The sequence below is a fragment of the Alosa alosa genome, chromosome 7 (genome assembly GCF_017589495.1).
Source record: "Alosa alosa isolate M-15738 ecotype Scorff River chromosome 7, AALO_Geno_1.1, whole genome shotgun sequence".
Taxonomy (NCBI): Eukaryota; Metazoa; Chordata; class Actinopteri; order Clupeiformes; family Clupeidae; genus Alosa; species Alosa alosa.
Genome location: NC_063195.1, coordinates 2922344 through 2941997, shown reverse-complemented (window position 1 = coordinate 2941997; position 19654 = coordinate 2922344). Strand labels below are relative to the sequence as shown.

The 19654-nt window shown below is 44.0% G+C and overlaps 1 protein-coding gene across 1 annotated transcript; it reads right to left on the bottom strand.

Annotated features, from left to right (window-relative positions):
* Nucleotides 1–423: 423 nt before the first annotated feature.
* Nucleotides 424–12289, bottom strand: LOC125297674 (tryptase-like). Its single transcript, XM_048248114.1, has 7 exons — nt 12224–12289; nt 7540–7629; nt 7054–7216; nt 4388–4656; nt 1783–1922; nt 858–1077; nt 424–755 (listed from the first exon to the last, which is right to left on the bottom strand). The coding sequence occupies exons 1-7, from the start codon at nt 12261–12263 to the stop codon at nt 424–426; spliced, it is 1254 nt and encodes a 417-aa protein (XP_048104071.1). The 5' UTR covers nt 12264–12289.
* Nucleotides 12290–19654: the final 7365 nt, after the last annotated feature.

Genomic DNA, 19654 nt, shown 5'->3' with positions numbered 1-19654 from the left:
TCTGTTGTCGTATCAGGAGCTGTTGATGTTGTGAGTTGTGTTGTTGTCAGGGGAGTTGTTGATGTTGTGAGTTCTGTTGTTGTCAGGGGAGCTGTGGATGTTGTGGGTTGTGTTGTTTTATCAGGAGCTGTTGATGTGAGTTCTGTTGTTGTCAGAGGAGTTGTTGATGTGGGTTGTGTTGTTTTATCAGGAACTGTTGATGTTGTGAGTTGTGTTGTCGTATCAGGAGCTGTTGATGTTGAAAGTTCTGTTGTCGTATCAGGAGATGTTGTGAGTTGTGTTGTCGTATCAGGAGCTGTTGATGTTGTTAGTTCTGTTGTTGTCAGGGGAGTTGTTGGTGTTGTGAGTTCTGTTGATGTATCAGGAGCTGTTGATGTTGTGAGTTGTGTTGTTGTATCAGGAGCTGTTGATATTGCGGAGTTGTTAAATGATCAGAACCGTTGATGTTGTGAGTTCTGTTGATGTATCAGGAGCTGTTGATGTTGTGAGTTGTGTTGTCGTATCAGGAACTGTTGATGTTGTGAGTTCTGTTGATGTATCAGGAGCTGTTGATGTTGAAAGTTCTGTTGTCGTATCAGGAGCTGTTGATGTTGTGAGTTCTGCTGTTGTCAGGGGAGTTGTTGATGTTGTGGGTTCTGTTGTCGTATCAGGAGCTGTTGATGTTGTGAGTTCTGTTGTTGTATCAGGAGTTGTGGATGTTGTGAGTTCTGTTGCTGTCAGGGGAGCTGTTGATGTTGTAATTTCTGTTGTTGTGACTGTAACAATTAACAATGTCAATGACAAACATGAGACAGAAGATGGCGATAACTATCATATTGAAAATGATGATGTTAACGATGATGTTGGTGTTTTCTTACTTCCAAAACAGTTGAAGATGCTGTCAGCGTCAGCCCCGTTGGAAGAGAAGCGCACAAACTCAGGTTGGTTGTCAGTAATTGTTGAGAGGATCCAGCTCTGGTAGCGGGATACCCTGGTGTAGACCCCCGGACTGCGTCCACAGCCACTCCCAGAGGTGAGCACACCTGCCTGGACCCACGCCGAGCCCTGCCTGCTGACCAGCGGACCGCCAGGGTCTCTCTGTCAATAAGACACAGTCAGTCAATTAAACAGCCAGTCCCTTTGTCAATCAGAAACAGTCAGTCAATCAAAAAAGCCAGAACCTCTCTGCTTAGGTAGATAAGTCTGGTTGTCTCTATACATTACTAGACAAGTGTTCTACCAGACATGGCAGGTGTTACCTGACAGGTGTGTGCATTACCTGAGAGTTGTGTGTTATCTGACCGGCGTTGCTTTACAAGTGTGTGTTACATGACAACCATACCTGACAGGTGTGTATATTACCTTACAGGTGTGTGTTACATGACGACCATACCTGACAGGTGTGTGTGTTGCCTGACAGGTGTGTGTGTGTCACCTGACAGGCGTTACCTTACAGGTGTGAATGTTACCTGACGGATGTGTATGTTAATTGACAGTTGAGTGTTATTTGACAGGCGTTACCTGACAGGTGTGTTTCATTACAGACATACTGAACAGGTGTGAATGTTACCTGAAAAGTGTGTGTGTTACCTGACAATTGTGTATGTGACCTGACAGTGGTGTGTTATTCAACAGGTGTTATTTTACAGGTGTGTGTTACATGACAACAATACCTGACAGGGGTATGTGTTACCTGACTGTTGTGCCCTATTTGACAGAAATTACCTTACAGGTGTGTATTATATGACAGGGATACCTTACAGGTGTGTGTGTGTGTGTGTGTGTGACATGACACCTGTGTACCTGGCAGGTGCCTCCGTCCTCACTAGAAGCACACATCATGTTGTCTGTGATGTTCAGGTCCTGCCTCAGGCAGTCGCACTGCCTGTTTCCAACCACAGGGGGCACTGCATCCCGCAGGGCCCCGGGAGCAGGCAGAGGCACTGGGCACAAAAAGGAGCAGGACCAGGAGAAAAGACAATGCAAAATTACAATAGAATCACACTGCAGCTCCAGAGTTTAAATACCCACCCAACCTGTAGTATCATCTAAATACCCATCTACATGTAGTATCATCTATGTGTAAATACCCATCCTACCTGTTGCATCATCTAAATAACAACCCATCCCACCTGTATCATCATCATCTTAATACCCATCCAACCTGTAGTATCATCTAAATAACCATCCAACCTGTAGTATCTAAATACCGATCCAACCTGTAGTATCATCTAAATTCCGATCCAACCTGTAGTATCATCTAAATAACCATCCAACATGTAGTATCATCTAAATACCCATCCCACCTGTATAATCATCTAAATACCTATCCCAGCTGTAAATACCCATCCCACCTGTATCATCATCTAAATACCTATCCCACCTGTATCATCATTTAAATACCCATCCCAGCTGTAAATACCCATATGTAACTGTGTTGACTGTGCGGCTCACCCCTGCACTCGAACCCGCAAACAGCAGCACCTCGTATCAGGAGTCGAGTGTGCTAACTCAAGCTGCTGGTGCTCTCACTCGTATCAGGAGTCGAGTGTGCTAACCCAAGCTGCTAGGGCTCTCACTAGCAGCACCTGCAGATCAGGAGTCGGTGTGCAACCTCCAAGCTGCTGGTGCTTTCACTGTGTCAGGTCTAGGTGTGCTAACCTGCTGCGCTCCACTAGCAGCACCTCAGATCAGGAGTCAGTGTGCTAACCCGAAGCCTGCAAGTGCTCTCACTCAGATTATCAGGAGTCGAGTGTGCTAACCCAAGCTGCTGGCGCCTCCTCACTCACCTCAGATTAGAGTCGAGTAAGCTAACCCAAGCTGCTACGCCTCTCACTAGCAGCACCCAGATCAGGAGTCGAGTGTGCTAACCCAAGCTGCTAGCGCTCTCACTACCTCGTATCAGGAGTTGAGTGTGCTAACCCAAGCTGCTAGTGCTCTCACTAGCAGCACCTCGTATCAGGAGTCGAGTGTGCTAACCCAAGCTGCTAGCGCTCTCACTAGCAGCACCTCGTATCAGGAGTCGAGTGTGCTAACCCAAGCTGCTGGCTCTCACTACCCTCATTATCAGGAGTCGAGTGTGCTAACCCAAGCTGCTAGCGCTTTCACTAGCAGCACCTCGTATCAGGAGTTGAGTGTGCTAACCCAAGCTGCTAGTGCTCTCACTAGCAGCACCTCGTATCAGGAGTCGAGTGTGCTAACCCAAGCTGCTAGCGCTCTCACTACCTCGTATCAGGAGTTGAGTGTGCTAACCCAAGCTGCTAGTGCTCTCACTAGCAGCACCTGTTTTCAGATCAGAGTGGGAGTGTGCTTAACCCAGAAGCTGCTAGCTCTCACTAGCAGCACCCTCATTATCAGGAGTCGCGAGTGTGCTAACCCTGCTGCCAGCGCTCTCACTACCTCGTATCAGGGGTTGAGGTAAGCAACCTAGTGCTCTCACTAGCAGCAGCACCAGTATCAGGAGTCGAAGTGTGATAACCCAAGCTGCTAGCGCTCTCACTACCTCGTATCAGGAGTCGAGTGTGCTAACCCAAGCTGCTAGCGCTTTCACTAGCAGCACCTCGTATCAGGAGTCGAGTGTGCTAACCCAAGCTGCTAGTGCTCTCACACCAGCAGCACCTCAGATATCAGGAGTCGAGTGTGCTAACCCAAGCTGCTGGCGCTCTCACTACCTCGTATCAGTAGTCGAGTGTGCTAACCCAAGCTGCTAGCACTCTCACTAGCAGGACTCTTAAGGTGTCTGGAGGGAGGTTTACACAACGTACACACTGCACAGCCACGCATCAGATGGCTACCGTTACACTGTTACACACAACACTTTGGCCGGAATTTTTAGAAATAGTCGTTTTCTGTGATAAAAACGGGGTTTTTGTGTAAATGAGAGGCCAAACCGCAGGGGAAATATCTGCGTCTTCCCTTCGTGTAAACAGGACCTAAATCCTGTAGTATCATCAATGATCAATGCACCTTACCTTCATGCTAATCCATAACCAGTTCTTAAACGATCAAGGGTACTTCAATGCCAATCCATTAAATAATCAAGCGTACCTCAATGCCAATCCATTAAATAATCAAGGGTACCTCTGCTAATCAATTATCAGTTCTTAAATGATGAAGGGTACCTCATGAATGATGACCCAATCCATGACCCAACACTACTATCACTTGTGTTTAAATGACCCAATGCTGCTCTATCACCTGTGTTTGAATGACCCAATGCTACTTTATCACCTGTGTTTAAATGACCCAACACTACCCTATCACCTGTATTTAAGTGACCCAATGCTACTTTATCACCTGTGTTTAAATGACCCAACGCTACCCTATCACCTGTATTTAAGTGACCCAATGCTACACTATCACTTGTGTTTGAATGACCCAATGCTGTTTCTCAGTCTTGATGTCTCACCTCCTTCTCCGTTGTCTCCCCAGCCAGAGGCCCAACTTTGGGTGCCATTTTGGAAAGCGCTCTCATTGGCAGCTAGACACACAGGACTGATGAAGTTGTTGAAGTCGAGTGGGGCAGCCAGAAGTAACAGGGCAATGTCGTTTTCTCTTGTCCTCTCCTTATAGTCTGGATGCTTCATGACCATAAACACACTCCTCAGTTGTTCGTTGAGATTGCTGCCTTGCTGGTTCTGACGACCGAGGTACGCTGTTACACCAGTGTAGACCGTCCTGAAAACAAGAGACATTCAAATCCTGGAAACACTCACATTAAGTGGTATCATAACCACTGTTGACGGTGTGGAAGTCGACATAATCTACAAGCCAAAAATGAAGATTGCTCTACGCACACTGTTGACGTTTACTCGATGTTATTCAGAGCAAACAACACGTTTCTCACCTGAGGACGCTGTATGCGAAACACGTTGTTCGCTTAGGATAAAATCGAGTAAACGTCAACAGTGTGCGGTAGAGCAATCTTATTTTTTGCTATTTAAGTATGTTCCTGCAATCTACCTGCACCTAACCAGGCTGTGCGTGGATCTTGGTTTCATTTGGAATATTCTGCAAGCACTCACATTAAGTGGTATCATAATCATTGTTGACGGTGTGGAAGTCGACATATTCTACAAGCCATTCAGATACACAAAAGCAGACCACCCCTCAAGGGTAATAAGGGTTAAGTCATTCTAAAACCATACCAAACAGAGGCAGAATAGAGTACCGAAGTGTGACGTTCCATTTCCATGACGGCAGTGTCACTGGATCTAAACAAACTTTCGAAGTGGCTTCATAGCATTGAATGTAGACATGTGGGATCGTTTCTAGCTAAGTAATTGTTTTAAATGTAGGCTATAGCCATTTAAACGTGTTTTACCTGCAATGCAGCAACTTAGCCACATAACATGGATTCCCTGGCAGGTGTTATAGAAAGAAACGAAATTCCAGTGAATATTTCACGTCTTATCAAAGTCTGGCAGGTGTTAAAAGCAGGGCTTTGAACCGATTTTTTCCCCCAATCGGTTCGTTCCGAACAGAAACGGAATTATAACGTTTCCGGTTATGAGTTCCACCAATAAATTGACGTTCAACCGGGTTAGAAAAAAAAATACTGTTCCCGAACGTTAAATTCGTTCCTGTCAGCTGTTTAATGCTATAGAATTATGTCACATCTTTCTCATCCAGCTTAAACCAAATTTAATAATATTACAACCATTATTAAATAATAATAATTATATTATTAATAATAATAATAATTAAATAGGCCTACAATTATTTCAAATGTGTAGTTTATTGTTAAAAGATAAAAATTTCCACACAAACGTAACGACATTATTAAGACACGCGGTTATGCCACTTTCGGCAACAACAAATTCCAACTGTCGGGAAAGGCCATCCAGTAGGCCTACTCATACCGTAACAAGTCTTTTGTTTTGTCTTGCTTAGGCCTACTTGCAGTTAGGCCTGTTTCATCAGGTAGGGCCTATTGTTTATCAACAAACATAACCTACTAATTATAGCCTACTAAATGTTCGCTAGTCCATCATTGACGTGGAGTCAACAAATATAGCTATTGATATTGTGTTTGGAATGAGCGTTTTAATTAACGATGGATCGTAATTTACCTCTTATTTAAGATGTGGAGTGGAGACTTTGTAATCCACGGCTCTCTCTCCATTCAGTCAGCGAACGTCTGATGTGATGTCACACAGGAAGTGAACCTCAGCCGTCATGGTAACGTGTGCAGGAAAATAATTACTTTTTTTTTTAGTTAATTAGGCAACTAAAAAACTTTTGAGGAACGGAAAATAAAACCGGTATTAACCGGTTACCATTATTTTTAAATAAGTGTTCCTGTTCCAGAACATAAAAAATAATAACGTTTCTGGTTTCGTTTCTGTTCCCTGTAAAATACAAAAAGTTCCCGGTTTTCATTTTCGTTCCTTGAACCGGTTCAAAGCCCTGGTTAAAAGTGATGTGTTTTGCCTCAAAAATAAAGGCAAGACACGTCTGTGAGAAGGATTTTAACCGCATGCTATGAAGTTACATGCTGGTCCCTTTTATAGAGGAAACCCATGCCCATAAAACCCTCAAAACTTTCTAGTCACAAATTTGATCGTGTTGGCATGAATATATGTTGTAGTATGTAAAATTGCTGCCTTGACAAGGCTACGTCATGGCTTCGGCACTCTACTGGATAGAATAGAATTGTTCATTAGCATTCCGTTACTTGTGCTCATTATTACATAATCCAACATTCTGATAACCTATTTGTGCTTGTTCTTCCAAAAGGGCTGTATCTCCATAAAGTGCCGTTCATACCAGGAACTATAACGATAAAAGTGTCCTCACTGACCAATGATAAAGAAAGTGTCTCTGTGTTGATGAATGTGATGGCTAAAATTTGATGGATCCTGATTGGCTTTTTATTTTTCTCAAAAACGCTCTGAAATCCTGTGATCTGTGATCCTGACAATATCGTTCTTCATGTCATTATAGTTATTGTTGCTTACGTCGTCATTCAAACTAGCTAGAACAATATGTTTTCATTAGTTATCATTAGTTTCATAGTTATCATTCTTGGTGTGAATGGCTCTTAAAAGCTGTGTGTCCACTGGTGGTCTGTACCCGGGGAAGCAGTGGGCTGCAGTCATGATCCACTGTGGGTTGATGAGGGATCCTCCACAGAAGTGAGTTCCTGACCGGTGAAGACTAGCCTGCCAGGGCCAACTTCCTGCTGGGGCAACTCCACCTCCACCTACTCTGGTGTTCAGGGGGGCTCTACCACACACTGGGGGAGGGAAGAGAGAGAGGCGTATTCCATTGGACCTATTCATCCCCTTGCTGTAATTGGCTAATTTATTCCCTCACTCTCCACCATTCCAGCTGGTGAGCATTCTGGCACAAAATGGTTGCCGTGCTACACATTGATGATGGTTGTAGTGAAGTAAAGTGCTTTGAGTACCCAGAAAATAGCTATATTAAAGTAATGTGGTGTCGTTGGTTCTGGACATGAGTGAAGGGATGTCACAAATCTCTCTGTGAAGTCACAGGTTTTAAAGTGATGTCACAGTTGTACCTGTGACATCACAGCTTTCCCTGTGGGGTACATACCCAGCGGCGTGGACGTTGTCTGTTGATTGGGTGTCGTTGTAGTGATGTCATCAAGCCCGGGACATGTGACGTTGCTGTCTGGGTCCACACCTATAGATGTGACGGGGAGGCAAATAAAATATATTCCACAAACATAAATAAATAAATGGATGAATAGATATACATACATATAGATAGATAGATAGATAGATAGATAGATAGATGGATAGATAAAGACACAGGACCAACAACCTCCCCGGTCTAACCCTAAACCCTAACTACACCCACACACAAGGCCAACAACCTCCCCGGTCTAACCCTAAACCCTAACTACACCCACACAGTGTAAAATAAAGACACAGACTTGGGCTTGCAGGCGGTGGCAGAGGCTTTTGAGAGGTACCCTGATGCAAATCGCCCAGATGGTGAACTCTTACCATTTACCCCTAGTTTATTACAGATACTTGCCAAGTGCCCCCATTTACCCCTAGTTTATTACAGATACTTGCCAAGTGCCCCCATTTACCCCTAGTTTATTACAGATACTTGGATGATCTCTTTGGCCTGTGGCAGCATGGTGTGGCAGCCTTCAATCAATTCTTGCACATCATAAGACAATCAAAGTGACTAGCAATCTTCAGCCCCAAATGATGGAATTTCTAGATACCGAGGTTTTGTTTGTAGATGGCGATTCTGAAGGGTTGAAGCGCTTGGCAACGAGAGTCTTCTTTAAAAGTACAGACACTCATGCATTACTCCATAAGAGTTCCTATCATCCCAAGCACACATTTAAGGGAATTGTAAAGTCCCAAATTATCAGATTCAGACGCATTTGTACTTTTGAAAGTGACGTAGAGAAGGCCACTATGACCCTCTTCAAAGCTCTACGTGAGCGGGGTTATTCCCGACGGTTCCTAAGGGGTATTAAAGCCCTAAACACATAAACCGGCAAATAAAAAATGACATCTTTAAGGCTAAACTCAAATACAAGGACAGACTAGAGCATGAATTCAACACCATGAACACAAAACAAGCCTTTCAAAAAATAAGAACACTCACAGGACTGAACAGTAAACACAAACTACAGGATAAATCAGACCCAAGCTATTTTGCCATAGAATTAAACAACTTGTACTCCAGATTCGACACAGTGGACCACTCAGACACCTGCAGGACTCTACTGGAGGCCATTCCCACCCTGGAACCAGACCCCCAGGTCCCATTTACAACTGAGGATGAAAGCGCCAGCAGCTGAGGAGATGCAAGCCTGGGAAAGCTCCGGGTCCAGACGGCATCCTTGCCCGGGTGCTAAGGGACTGCGCAGCTGAGCTCTCCCCCATCATCTATTCACTGTTTGCCGAGTCATACAAAACCGCTACTGTACCAGTGCTGTGGAAAACATCTACTATCATACCAATACCCAAGAAACCCCGCCCCTCCGAACTCAACCACTACCGGCCAATTGCACTCACCTCAATAATCATGAAATGTCTGGAAAAACTGATCCTCAGAACCCTCCTCCCAGTTGTCAGCCCACAGCTGGACAGCCACCAGTTTGCCTACAAGGCCAGGAGAGGGACGGAGGATGCTGTGGCATGTCTCCTCCACTCCCTCCTCCAACATCTTGAAACACCCCCAAACTTCGCCAGATTACTCTTCATTGACTTCAGTTCTGCCTTCAACACCATCCAACGCCACCTGATGATCAACAAACTCCACCACCTGCACGTCCCCCCGACCCTCATCCACTGGATCCACAACTTCTTCAGTGACAGACCACAAGCCGTCAAGATAAGTGCAGTCACATCACCACTCACCACAATTAACACCGGCGCGGTGTGTCCTAAGCTCCTTCCTCTTCACCCTCTACACCAATGACTGCGTCAGTACCACACCCATCACCACATACTTCAAATACTCTGATGACACCGCTGTACTTGCACTCCTCAACGACAATAACTCCATATCTGCATACCAAGACTCCATTTCCCACCTCACACAATGGTGCACTGACAACTACCTTCAGCTTAACGTCAGTAAAACCAAGGAACTTGTAATCACCAACACCAGAACACCATCTGACACAATCCACAACCCCACCTGCATCAACAACGACACCGTAGAAATAGTGGACTGTTTCAAATACCTTGGACTCACCCTGGACAATAAACTCAGCTTTGAGCAACACACCACTGACATACAAAGACGCAGTCAACAGAGACTCTATGCCATCCGTAAGCTCAGATCACTTTCTGTTGCCCCCTGTCACCTGCTCCTTCTGTACAAAAGCATAGTCCAGCCCATCCTCCTCTACTGCCTTCCCTGCTTTTTCAACATGCTAACTGCTGCCAACAGAAACAGACTCACACGCATCACTCATACCGCAGCCAAAGCAATAGGCCTCCCCACCCCTAATCTATCAGATCTCAACAGTAAACTCACCAAGAACAGAGCACAGACCATCGCTCATGACCCCACCCACCCCCTCAATCCCTTCTTCATTCTGCTTCCATCAAGACGCAGATACAGGACTATGGGGTGGAAGCGAGTACGCTTTGGAAAAAGATTTGTGCCCTCTACAATAGCAGCACTGAACAACACACAGCGGTGATGGATCACTGTGCCGCCCTCATTCCTCTGTAATGCCAACTGGTGATGGTTTTCCTGTTTGTATCTGTGTAATGTGATGTATATGTGCTGTATATGTGCTGTTGTGATATATGTGCTGTATATGTGCTGTTAACATCTATGTGGGTGGGGTATGTGGTAACAGGGTGGAGGGTGAAGAACCGTAACTGTGTATCTGTGTATTTCATGTCTGTGAGGCTTGTATTGTATGGGAGGTGAAAACAAATTTCCTATGTAAGGACAACTAACTAACTAACTAAAGCCCAGGTGAGACATTCTTTCCCATTAGTCGTCAACCTCCTGAGAGCACTAGGCTCATTCCCCTGGTTCAAACCTTTAATAGAGAGGCAGTCAATTGGAACAAACACTTAAAGTCTCATTACGAACATGTACAATATCGAATCCCACAGCTCAAAGAATTTCGTCTTATTTCTGCCTTCCGCAGAAATAAGAATTTACAGGATACGCTTATACATACAAGGTGGAATGTGGAATGCTTTACATTGGGGAAACAAAACACTCGGGTAGGGTGCGTTTGAAACAGCATTTGTACTGTATTCGAATCAACAAAGACAGACCTTTGTACCGCCATTTCCAACAACACCCAATAGAACAATTTTGCCTCACAGGTGTTCAATCAGATGTGTCATGGGACAAAACACGGAGACTAAATTGTGAAAGAGTGTGGATGCTTAGATTAAATATCATCTCACCATGGGGTCTTAATGACAAATGGTAGTGGTCTTTTAGATTGTTTCTCCCTATTACACTGCTATTACATTATTATTACAATATCATTAAAGATGGGAATTTCATCCTTTATGTTTTCAGAACAATAAAATGTTGTGCTCACCTTGTTCTTGTGCCTGCTTTGTGGATTGTTTATTTTTACCTAATTTCTGTCTTAGCTTGTAACTCTGTGTGCAATTTTTGTCCTACTGGACTTTGCTCTCCTTGGCTGGATTTATTTCCTTGCCTTTAACTGGACTCTAATTTTCTGGACAATGTGGTTTTTGTGGTTGTGATGGTACAACTTGGGACATTCAAAGGTACAAGGGATTTCCCTTCCTTTTGGGTATGAACATTATCATTGTGTATGCCCTAGCCTTAACCCAACCCTAAACATAACCTTACTTCTGAACCTGAACCTAATGCTTACCATATTCCTGACCATAACCCAAACCTTATCACAAACTTTTTTTTTTAACCCTTACCCCAACCTTCGCCAGGATGGTTATGGCCTAGTGGTTTGATGTAGGCCCCTCACTTGAAGGACCAGGGTTCAAGACTCACACACTTCAAACACTATTATCTTATGTTAGAAAAATGTGACTGTTTTGAACTCCCTTCTCCCCTCTCTTTTTTATTGTTTTCTTATTTTTTTTATCTTTTTTACCATAATTCCATCTAGGAGCTGCAGTCTTGGTGGCACATTAGGCTAACATCAGTCTACTAAGCCTATCCTCACAGTAACCTAGTGGTAGGGCTGTGGACTTTCACCTGAGAGACCAGGCTTCAATCCCCATCACCCCCACTAGACATGAGTTAATTATTTACACCATTAAAGGAGAATTCCGGTGTGAAATTGACCTTAGCTGCACTGAAAGATGTTGCCGAGTACTTACATGTGTCCAATAGGCACCTTCGGTCACCCCCTAGTATTCCGAATTGCGCCGATTTTTGCCGAACTTGCATAAGGTTTTCAGCTAGCTGTGGGGGCATAGCGTAGAAAAGACGTAACCCTAAACCCTAACTACATCCACACAAGGCCAACAACCTCCCCAGTCTAACTCTAACTACACCCACACACAAGGCCACACAAGGCCAACAACCTCCCCGGTCTAACCCTAAACCCTAACTACACCCACACACAGGGCCAACAACCTCCCCGGTCTACTCTGTCTAACCCTAAACCCTAACTACATCCACACACAACGCCAACAACCTCCCCGGTCTAACCCTAACTACATCCACACACAGAGCCAACAACCTCCCTGGTCTCCATCCTCTCCTATCTAATTCTCCATTCCCTTCATGATGCAGACAATCACACAATCCACGCTGCCAGCGTCCATACCTGCAGAGACGAAATGGACGTATTCCGGGTTGACCATCATGTTGATCCAGGCCTTGTAGCGGGACACTCGTGTGTAGACCGCCGGCAGACTTGTCTGCGGAGGACAACCTCCGCCAAAACTCTCAATCCCAGTCTGCAGCCAAGAAATGCCCAGTTTGGTCACCAGTGGACTGCCAGAGTCTCCCTATGAACATTCACCAGAATTACAATATGAGATTCAGGCCATGTACATGTAGCCTGGTATTTAAAAAAATTGTATTTGTATTTGAAATTATTTCCATCCACACGAATGTGCAGAAACAGCCGTTGAAGGCTATCAAGAATACGTCAGTCAAACAGATAGCAATATTGCAATTGGAGACGTGACAACATTTTAAACAAAAGGGATTTACGTCACATCACAATCCAAAAACTCTGTTTTCCCCTGTCCAAGCGCAAAAACACTGACACAGAGCTTTCGAAAATCTCCACTTTTGTCTGGAGCGTGGGGGAGTGGCCAGTAGATCCAAGCAGGGCTGTAAGAATGTTTTGTTATTCTATTATTATGGTTTAATGCAGTGGTTCTCAACCTTTTTTGAGCAAACGCCCCCCTGACCTTACTTTGACACACAATATTTTTTTTTTTTTAAACTACACCCCCGGGTAGGCTATAGGCCACTCACCCTCATGCTATATTGCTTAAATAAAAAAACGAGCCCATTTCTGCGCTGTTTTGGTTTCTTCTGGAATTATAAGAAAATGTCCCTATGAGCCTATTTTATTATTAAGCAGATTTAGCCCACTGTTAGAAGCAATAGGAGACTGGTTGGTTACACTACCACATCAGCATTGGTTGTAATGATTTTTTAAAAAAAAATCAATAGGAACATTAAATCTAGGCAACAAGACGTGTCATTTTATCATGGACAAAAATCAAGTGCACATCACGTGAACAACATATGCACATCGCAACAATCCAGCCAATCACAGGCCTATACATATTTCGTATTTGATTAGCAACTGTCTTTTCGTGGAGACTACGATCAGAGCAGCTGCAGAACAACAGCGAGCGGGGCTGGGGGACGTGAGTCCGGACGTGTGCAGGCCCAAACTGCACTGTATGACCACTGAGCATAGATAAACATTAAAATGTAGCTGGGACGGTAGAGGGGTTAGAAACCCATGAATAAAAATAGCCTATTTATTTCAGGTAGCCTATTTTTGCACCAAAAATATGTGAAAACCATGAAAGTTTAAAATGTAAAAAAAAAAAAAAAAAAAAACTCACATTCCCAGCGCCCCCCTAGGGTTGTCTGAACGCCCCAGGGGCTGTACCATGGATTGAGAAACCCTAGTTTAATGTATGGTTCCTGTAGTATTAGCTATGTTCTAAGTTATAGTGTTTGGTCTATGTTTGTTCTGTTATTCTATTGTTATGGTTTTACTGTTCCTGTAGTATTAGCTATGTTCTAAGTTCTAGCGTTTGGGTCTATGTTTGTTATTTTGTTCATTATGTTCATGCTATGTTAGTGGTCATTAGTTCATTAACATGCTTGTTCTATGATTCAGGTATTGTGTTGGTCACAAATTCATTTAGAATCGCCTTTGATTGCTTCATAGTGGCTGGCTACAGGCATGCACAAACATGTCCTTAAAATAACCCTTAACATTTGTTTTCAAAACTGCAACTCACCGAGTGGTTCATGGTGTACCTGTGCTTGAATATGGATGAGAACAGTGGAACTTAAACTTGTCTGCATGGCACTTCTACAGCCAGGTCATTGATATTCATGAGTAAAAAATAATTAGACACTTATGTGTAAAGTTTTTTTTTCCCCCCTATTGTGTTTAGTAATTATCAATCACATTTCACATGTAAATAAAGCCGGCTGAGATCTGATAAACGGGATTATCCCAGTTAAGTCATTTATTAAGTTGAACACTATCAGCTAGATAAAGGGGGACAGTGAGACACAATGATTTTCGGAGTTGTAAAGGACCAGATTGTTACCAGAAGCACGGTGGAACTACCACTGTTTACATGTACCAACAAATTGTTGGAATTCTTTTCTTTCAACTTTATTCAAGACACAAAGGTCCATAGAGACAACACAGTACAGATATATAAATGTAAACAATACAAAACATTTAAGAATGATGCAGATGAGGCATCATTTACAAAACATATACAGGCTTCGGGTCCAATGTTTCCAAAAACAAGATGTGTACCTGGTGTCACTCTTAGAGACATCAGCTATGGACACAATAATCATATTCTTAGACCCTGTCAGTCTGCACATGAATCTATACATAAAATTTCTTAAAACAGCGTTAAAAGTGGGCACATTATTAGACACAAACATTTCACTGGCACCACTCCACCTAGGGATTTTAAGCACAATTCTTAGTGCATCATTATAAACGAGAGGCTTTTTTTTTTCATTTTCGACTCACTAAAATTACACACCACAGGTGGGCAGTATACAGTGGAGTGCAATAGGTTTTGAAGAGTGAGATTTTAACATCAGGAGTGCACATGTGGAATTTGCGTGCCAGCATGTTTGCCTGCCCATACAGTTTTCCACACTGACGCTGCACATCATCATCATCACAGAGGTCATCTCTTATCACATGTCCCAGATATTTAACTTTATTTACAACCTCTAGTGGTTCACCTGCCAACGAGAAAGAAGGATAGACACACTTCATATCCTCCTTTGTTCTGGCGATCAGTATCACACTCTTCGTTGAGTTAAATTTTATATCAAACATAACTCCATATTGAGAGCATATTCTAAGAAGTTGCTGCAGGCCAGCACTGGAAGGAGACAGTACCACCAAATCGTCAGCATAAAGAATTATTTGAAGCTTAAGAAAAACATCTTCAGAATCACAGGAACGAAGCCCCTCCCGGCAGGAGTCATTGGCCCAAAACCCAACATCTGGACTCAATGACTCTGCTGCACGTTCTCACAAAATTCATAAAGGCTTACCTGTACCTTTACACACTGTCAGATGAGGCCCTACCTGGCAGGAGTCATAGTTTACCTTTACGCACTGTGAGATGAAGTCCTACCTGGCAGGAGTCATAGTTTACCTTTACGCACTGTGAGATGAAGTCCTACCTGGCAGGAGTCATAGAGTACCTTTACGCACTGTGAGATGAAGTCCTACCTGGCAGGAGTCATAGAGTACCTTTACGCACTGTGAGATGAAGTCCTGCTTTACACACTGTGAGATGAAGTCCTACCTGGCAGGAGTCATAGTGTACCTTTACGCACTGTGAGATGAAGTCCTACCTGGCAGGAATCACCGCGTCCATCGAGGTGTCCAGCGCACACCATGTTGTCTGTGACTGAGCTGACGCCACGCAAGCATCTACACTGTCGCCTTCCAATCACTGGAACATTTGTCTGCTGAAGGGCCTCTGAAGGAAAAAAGAGGCAATCAGGGAGAAAGCAGTTATAGCAACCAGTCAGAATCTAATCTTCAAACACAAAGATTTATTGTTTGACTTATTGATCATTTCATTGACCAACTAACTGATTTACTGCAGAAATTGCTCTGGGTGGTATTGTTTTCAGTGTAACACTTACCTATTGCTTTCTCATAAAATCTTTTGACTTAATTTAAGAAGAATTTGACTTATTTTAAGATGTCTCATCCTGAAAACGAGCACAGTGCGTTGAACAAATTTGTATTGATAAGGCTCCTTAAAATAAGTCAAAATCTTATTTCGGGAGAGCGCCAAGTAAATTGCTTAATGCTAAAAACAATACCAAATAGATTTTTTAGTATTTTTGCAGTTTTCATCAGATTTACAGATTGATTAATTGATTGATTAACTGGTGTGTCTGTGTGCGCGAATATGCCTCTTTTCAGACTAACCTCTAGGAGCAGTATAGTCTATATACTCTTTTGATCCCGTGAGGGAAACTTGGTCTCTGCATTTATCCAAATCCGTGAATTAGTGAAACACACTCAGCACACAGTGAACACACAGTGAGGTGAAGCACACACTAATCCCGGCACAGTGAGCTGCCTGCATCAACAGCGGTGCTCGGGGAGCAGTGAGGGGTTAGGTGCCTTGCTCAAGGGCACTTCAGCCATGCCTACTGGTCGGGATTTGAACCAGCAACCCTCCGGTTACAAGTCCGAAGCCTTAACCAGTAGGCCACGGCTGTGTGTATGTGTGTGTGTGTGTGTGTGTGTTGTGTGTGTGTGTGTGTGTGTGTGTGTGTGTGTGTGTGTGTGTGTGTGTGTGTGTGTGTGTGTGTGTGTGTGTGTGTGTGTGTGTGTGTGTGTGTGTGTGTGTGTGTGTGTGTGTGTGTCTTAACCTTTAGGAGCGGCGTTTCCCCAGCCAGTGACCCAGCTGTCGGTACCGTTGTGCAGAATGCTCTCACTGTCAGCAAGACACACAGGACTGATGAACTCATTGAAGTCGAGTGGGGCAGTCAGAACCACCACGGCGATATCGTTTTCCCTTGTGATCGCGTCATACTCTGGGTGCTGTGTGATAGTAAACAAGTTCCTCAGTTGTTTGTTGGGATTGCTGCCTTGCTGGTTCTGATGACCGAGGTATGCTGTTAAACCAGTGATGGAAGTGCTGGAAACAGGAGACATTCAAGAGTCCGTTCAAATTTAGAGTCCTTAAAAGTTGAGATATTTTACATCAGTGCAGAAGACCGACTCAAAAACAGACAACCCCTGCTATTCATTTGCTTGTGTTTTAGGACAAATTTGCTTAACACAATGGCAGAAAAATATGCTTGTTTTCAGGATGAGACATCTTAAAATAAGGCAAACTCTAAAACCATAAGCAGTGTGCTATTAGCATGCTATGAATGTGCTAAAACAGTGCCTCAATACCTGCTAAAGCAGTGTGCTATTATTAGCATGCTATGAATGTGCTAAAACCCTGTCTCAATACCTGCTAAAGCAGTTTGCTATTAGCATGCTATGAATGTGCTAAAACCCTGTCTCAAATACCTGCTAAAGCAGTGTGCTATTACCATGCTATGAATGTGCTAAAATCGTGCCTCAATACCTGCTAAAGCAGTGTGCTATTATTAGCATGCTATGAATGTGCTACAACCGTGTTTCAAATACCTACTAAAGCAGTGTGCTATTAGCATGCTATGAATGTGCTAAAACCCTGTCTCAAATACCTGCTAAAGCAGTGTGCTGCCGTCAGGACCGCCTGCGCGCTGATGAGGGATCCTGAGCAGAAGTGGCTTCCTGCTCGGTGAAGACTGACCTGCCAGGGCCAAGCTCCCGTTGTGGCGTTCTGACCGCTGATCAGCCCCGAGTCCCTTGGAGCTTTACCACAGGCTGGGGGAGAAGAGCACCAGAGAGATGAGGGTGGAAAGGGAGGGGAAAAACAACCCCAAAACAACAACAAGAAAAACAAAAAACATCAGACTGGGGGAGGACAGAGGGAAAGAGATGAGGTACCACAGGGAGGGAAACAACAACCCCAAACGACACAAACAACAACAACAACAGACTGGGGGAGGACTACCACAGGGAGGGAAACAACAACCCCAAACGACACAAACAACAACAACAACAGACTGGGGGAGGACAGAGGGAAAGAGATGAGGTACCACAGGGAGGGAAACAACAACCCCAAACGACACAAACAACAACAACAACAGACTGGGGGAGGACAGAGGGAAAGAGATGAGGTAACACAGGGAGGGAAACAACAACCCCAAACGACACAAACAACAACAACAACAGACTGGGGGAGGACAGAGGGAAAGAGATGAGGTACCACAGGGAGGGAAACAACAACCCCAAACGACACAAACAACAACAACAACTCAGACTGTGTTCAGGGAGGTATTCCAGGGAGGTATTCCAAGTACCCGAGTAAGTGGTAAGTATTCCGAGTAAGTGGTAAACCTCCTAATAGAAGAGCTGTATGGCTTCATTCTCCTAACAAAAAAATGCCATAGGGCTCTTGTTGTAGAAGGTTTACCACTTACTCGGAGTTAATATACCCAGGTTTGTAATTAAACCATGTACTTGGAATACCCCCCAGGGGAGGTCTAACACAGACTGGGGGATAAAAGATCAGGTTGCCGTCACACTTTTATATCTAGCAGGGTATTCTGAAAAACAGATATTTCCCCTCCTTCATTTTTAAAATAATTCCGTTCACACCGATGCTAAAAACAGCTGGGGAAGGATGTTGCGAACACGTCGAGCAAATAGGTGGCCAGTGATTACAAACAAATGAGGAAACATCACCACACAATGCAAAAACGCTGTTTAAAATGCTAACATGAAACTGGAGTTTTCCCAAATCTCCACTTTGGCCGAAGTCAGGGATGGATTACTGCACGGGCCTACCGGGCCCAGGGGCCCAAGGGGTCAGGGGCCCTGAAGCCCAAGCCTTTGCATGGAATAATTGCCTCAAAATCAACAAATCAGGATGTAGGCTATGAATCTGATTGAATTTAGTATTGGCCATCCCCAAAATGCACCAGAATAGGGGTCGACCAATTATCGGCCTGGCCGATTATTAGGGCCGATATTTAGCATTTTTATAATAATCGGTATCGGTCATTTTTCCACCGATAAGCCGATATCGAAATGGATAAAGAATGAAACGCGCTAGTTTGTCTGTAAAGCGTCTCTCACTCCCTGCATTTGCTACTTTGTGGTCAAGAGCATTGTCCCGCCCACTACACCGTCTGATTTGTTAGTTAGCATGAATGCAGCCAATCAGGATTGAAGACTGAACACAGACAAGGTTTAGGATTCTCACTGAGGCAGACTGGGCTTCAGCTGTAGCCTACGGAGCTATTTTTCAAAGGTAAGGAAGGTAGCCTACATTGCTGAAGTTGCAGTGAATCACAATCATCTACACTGAAGTTACAAAAACACCACTTTGTAAGCTATTGTCTCTTTGATCCGGATCAATAAGTAAAGCACCCACTTCCTTCATTTAGCGAATTCCCGATTGATGGACGTTACTTATGCTGTTTACTAGTTAGCCCACAAACTCGGGTGCTGCGCGTCGGGAGTTCTCTGCCTCCACCTCGTTCGTTAATTGTGAATAATTGGACACCTCGGCGGACATAGTAGGCCTACAGACAAGTCCTAAATTATGCGATAGCGAACGTCAAAAAGTCTAATTGCTCCTTTTTGAAACGGACTGTCAGAAAAGACTACATGCACCCAGGGCCAACCGTAATTTAATCCGACCTGAACAAAATCGCGTCCTGAGCTGGCTATTAACGTGCCTTTTAGGCTCTCAAAAGTGTACCTTATAGCCTACACATGGACACAAATTGCATGCTTAAATAGCCTAAGAACTATTTTAAAACTGTTTTGTTAAACTATTCAACCGTAACACTTGCCATCACGCATGCACCTCTTCCTCTCCCTCTCCCTTTCTCGTGCACTCACACACACAATGTCAAAGCATCCTTTGTGACAGGT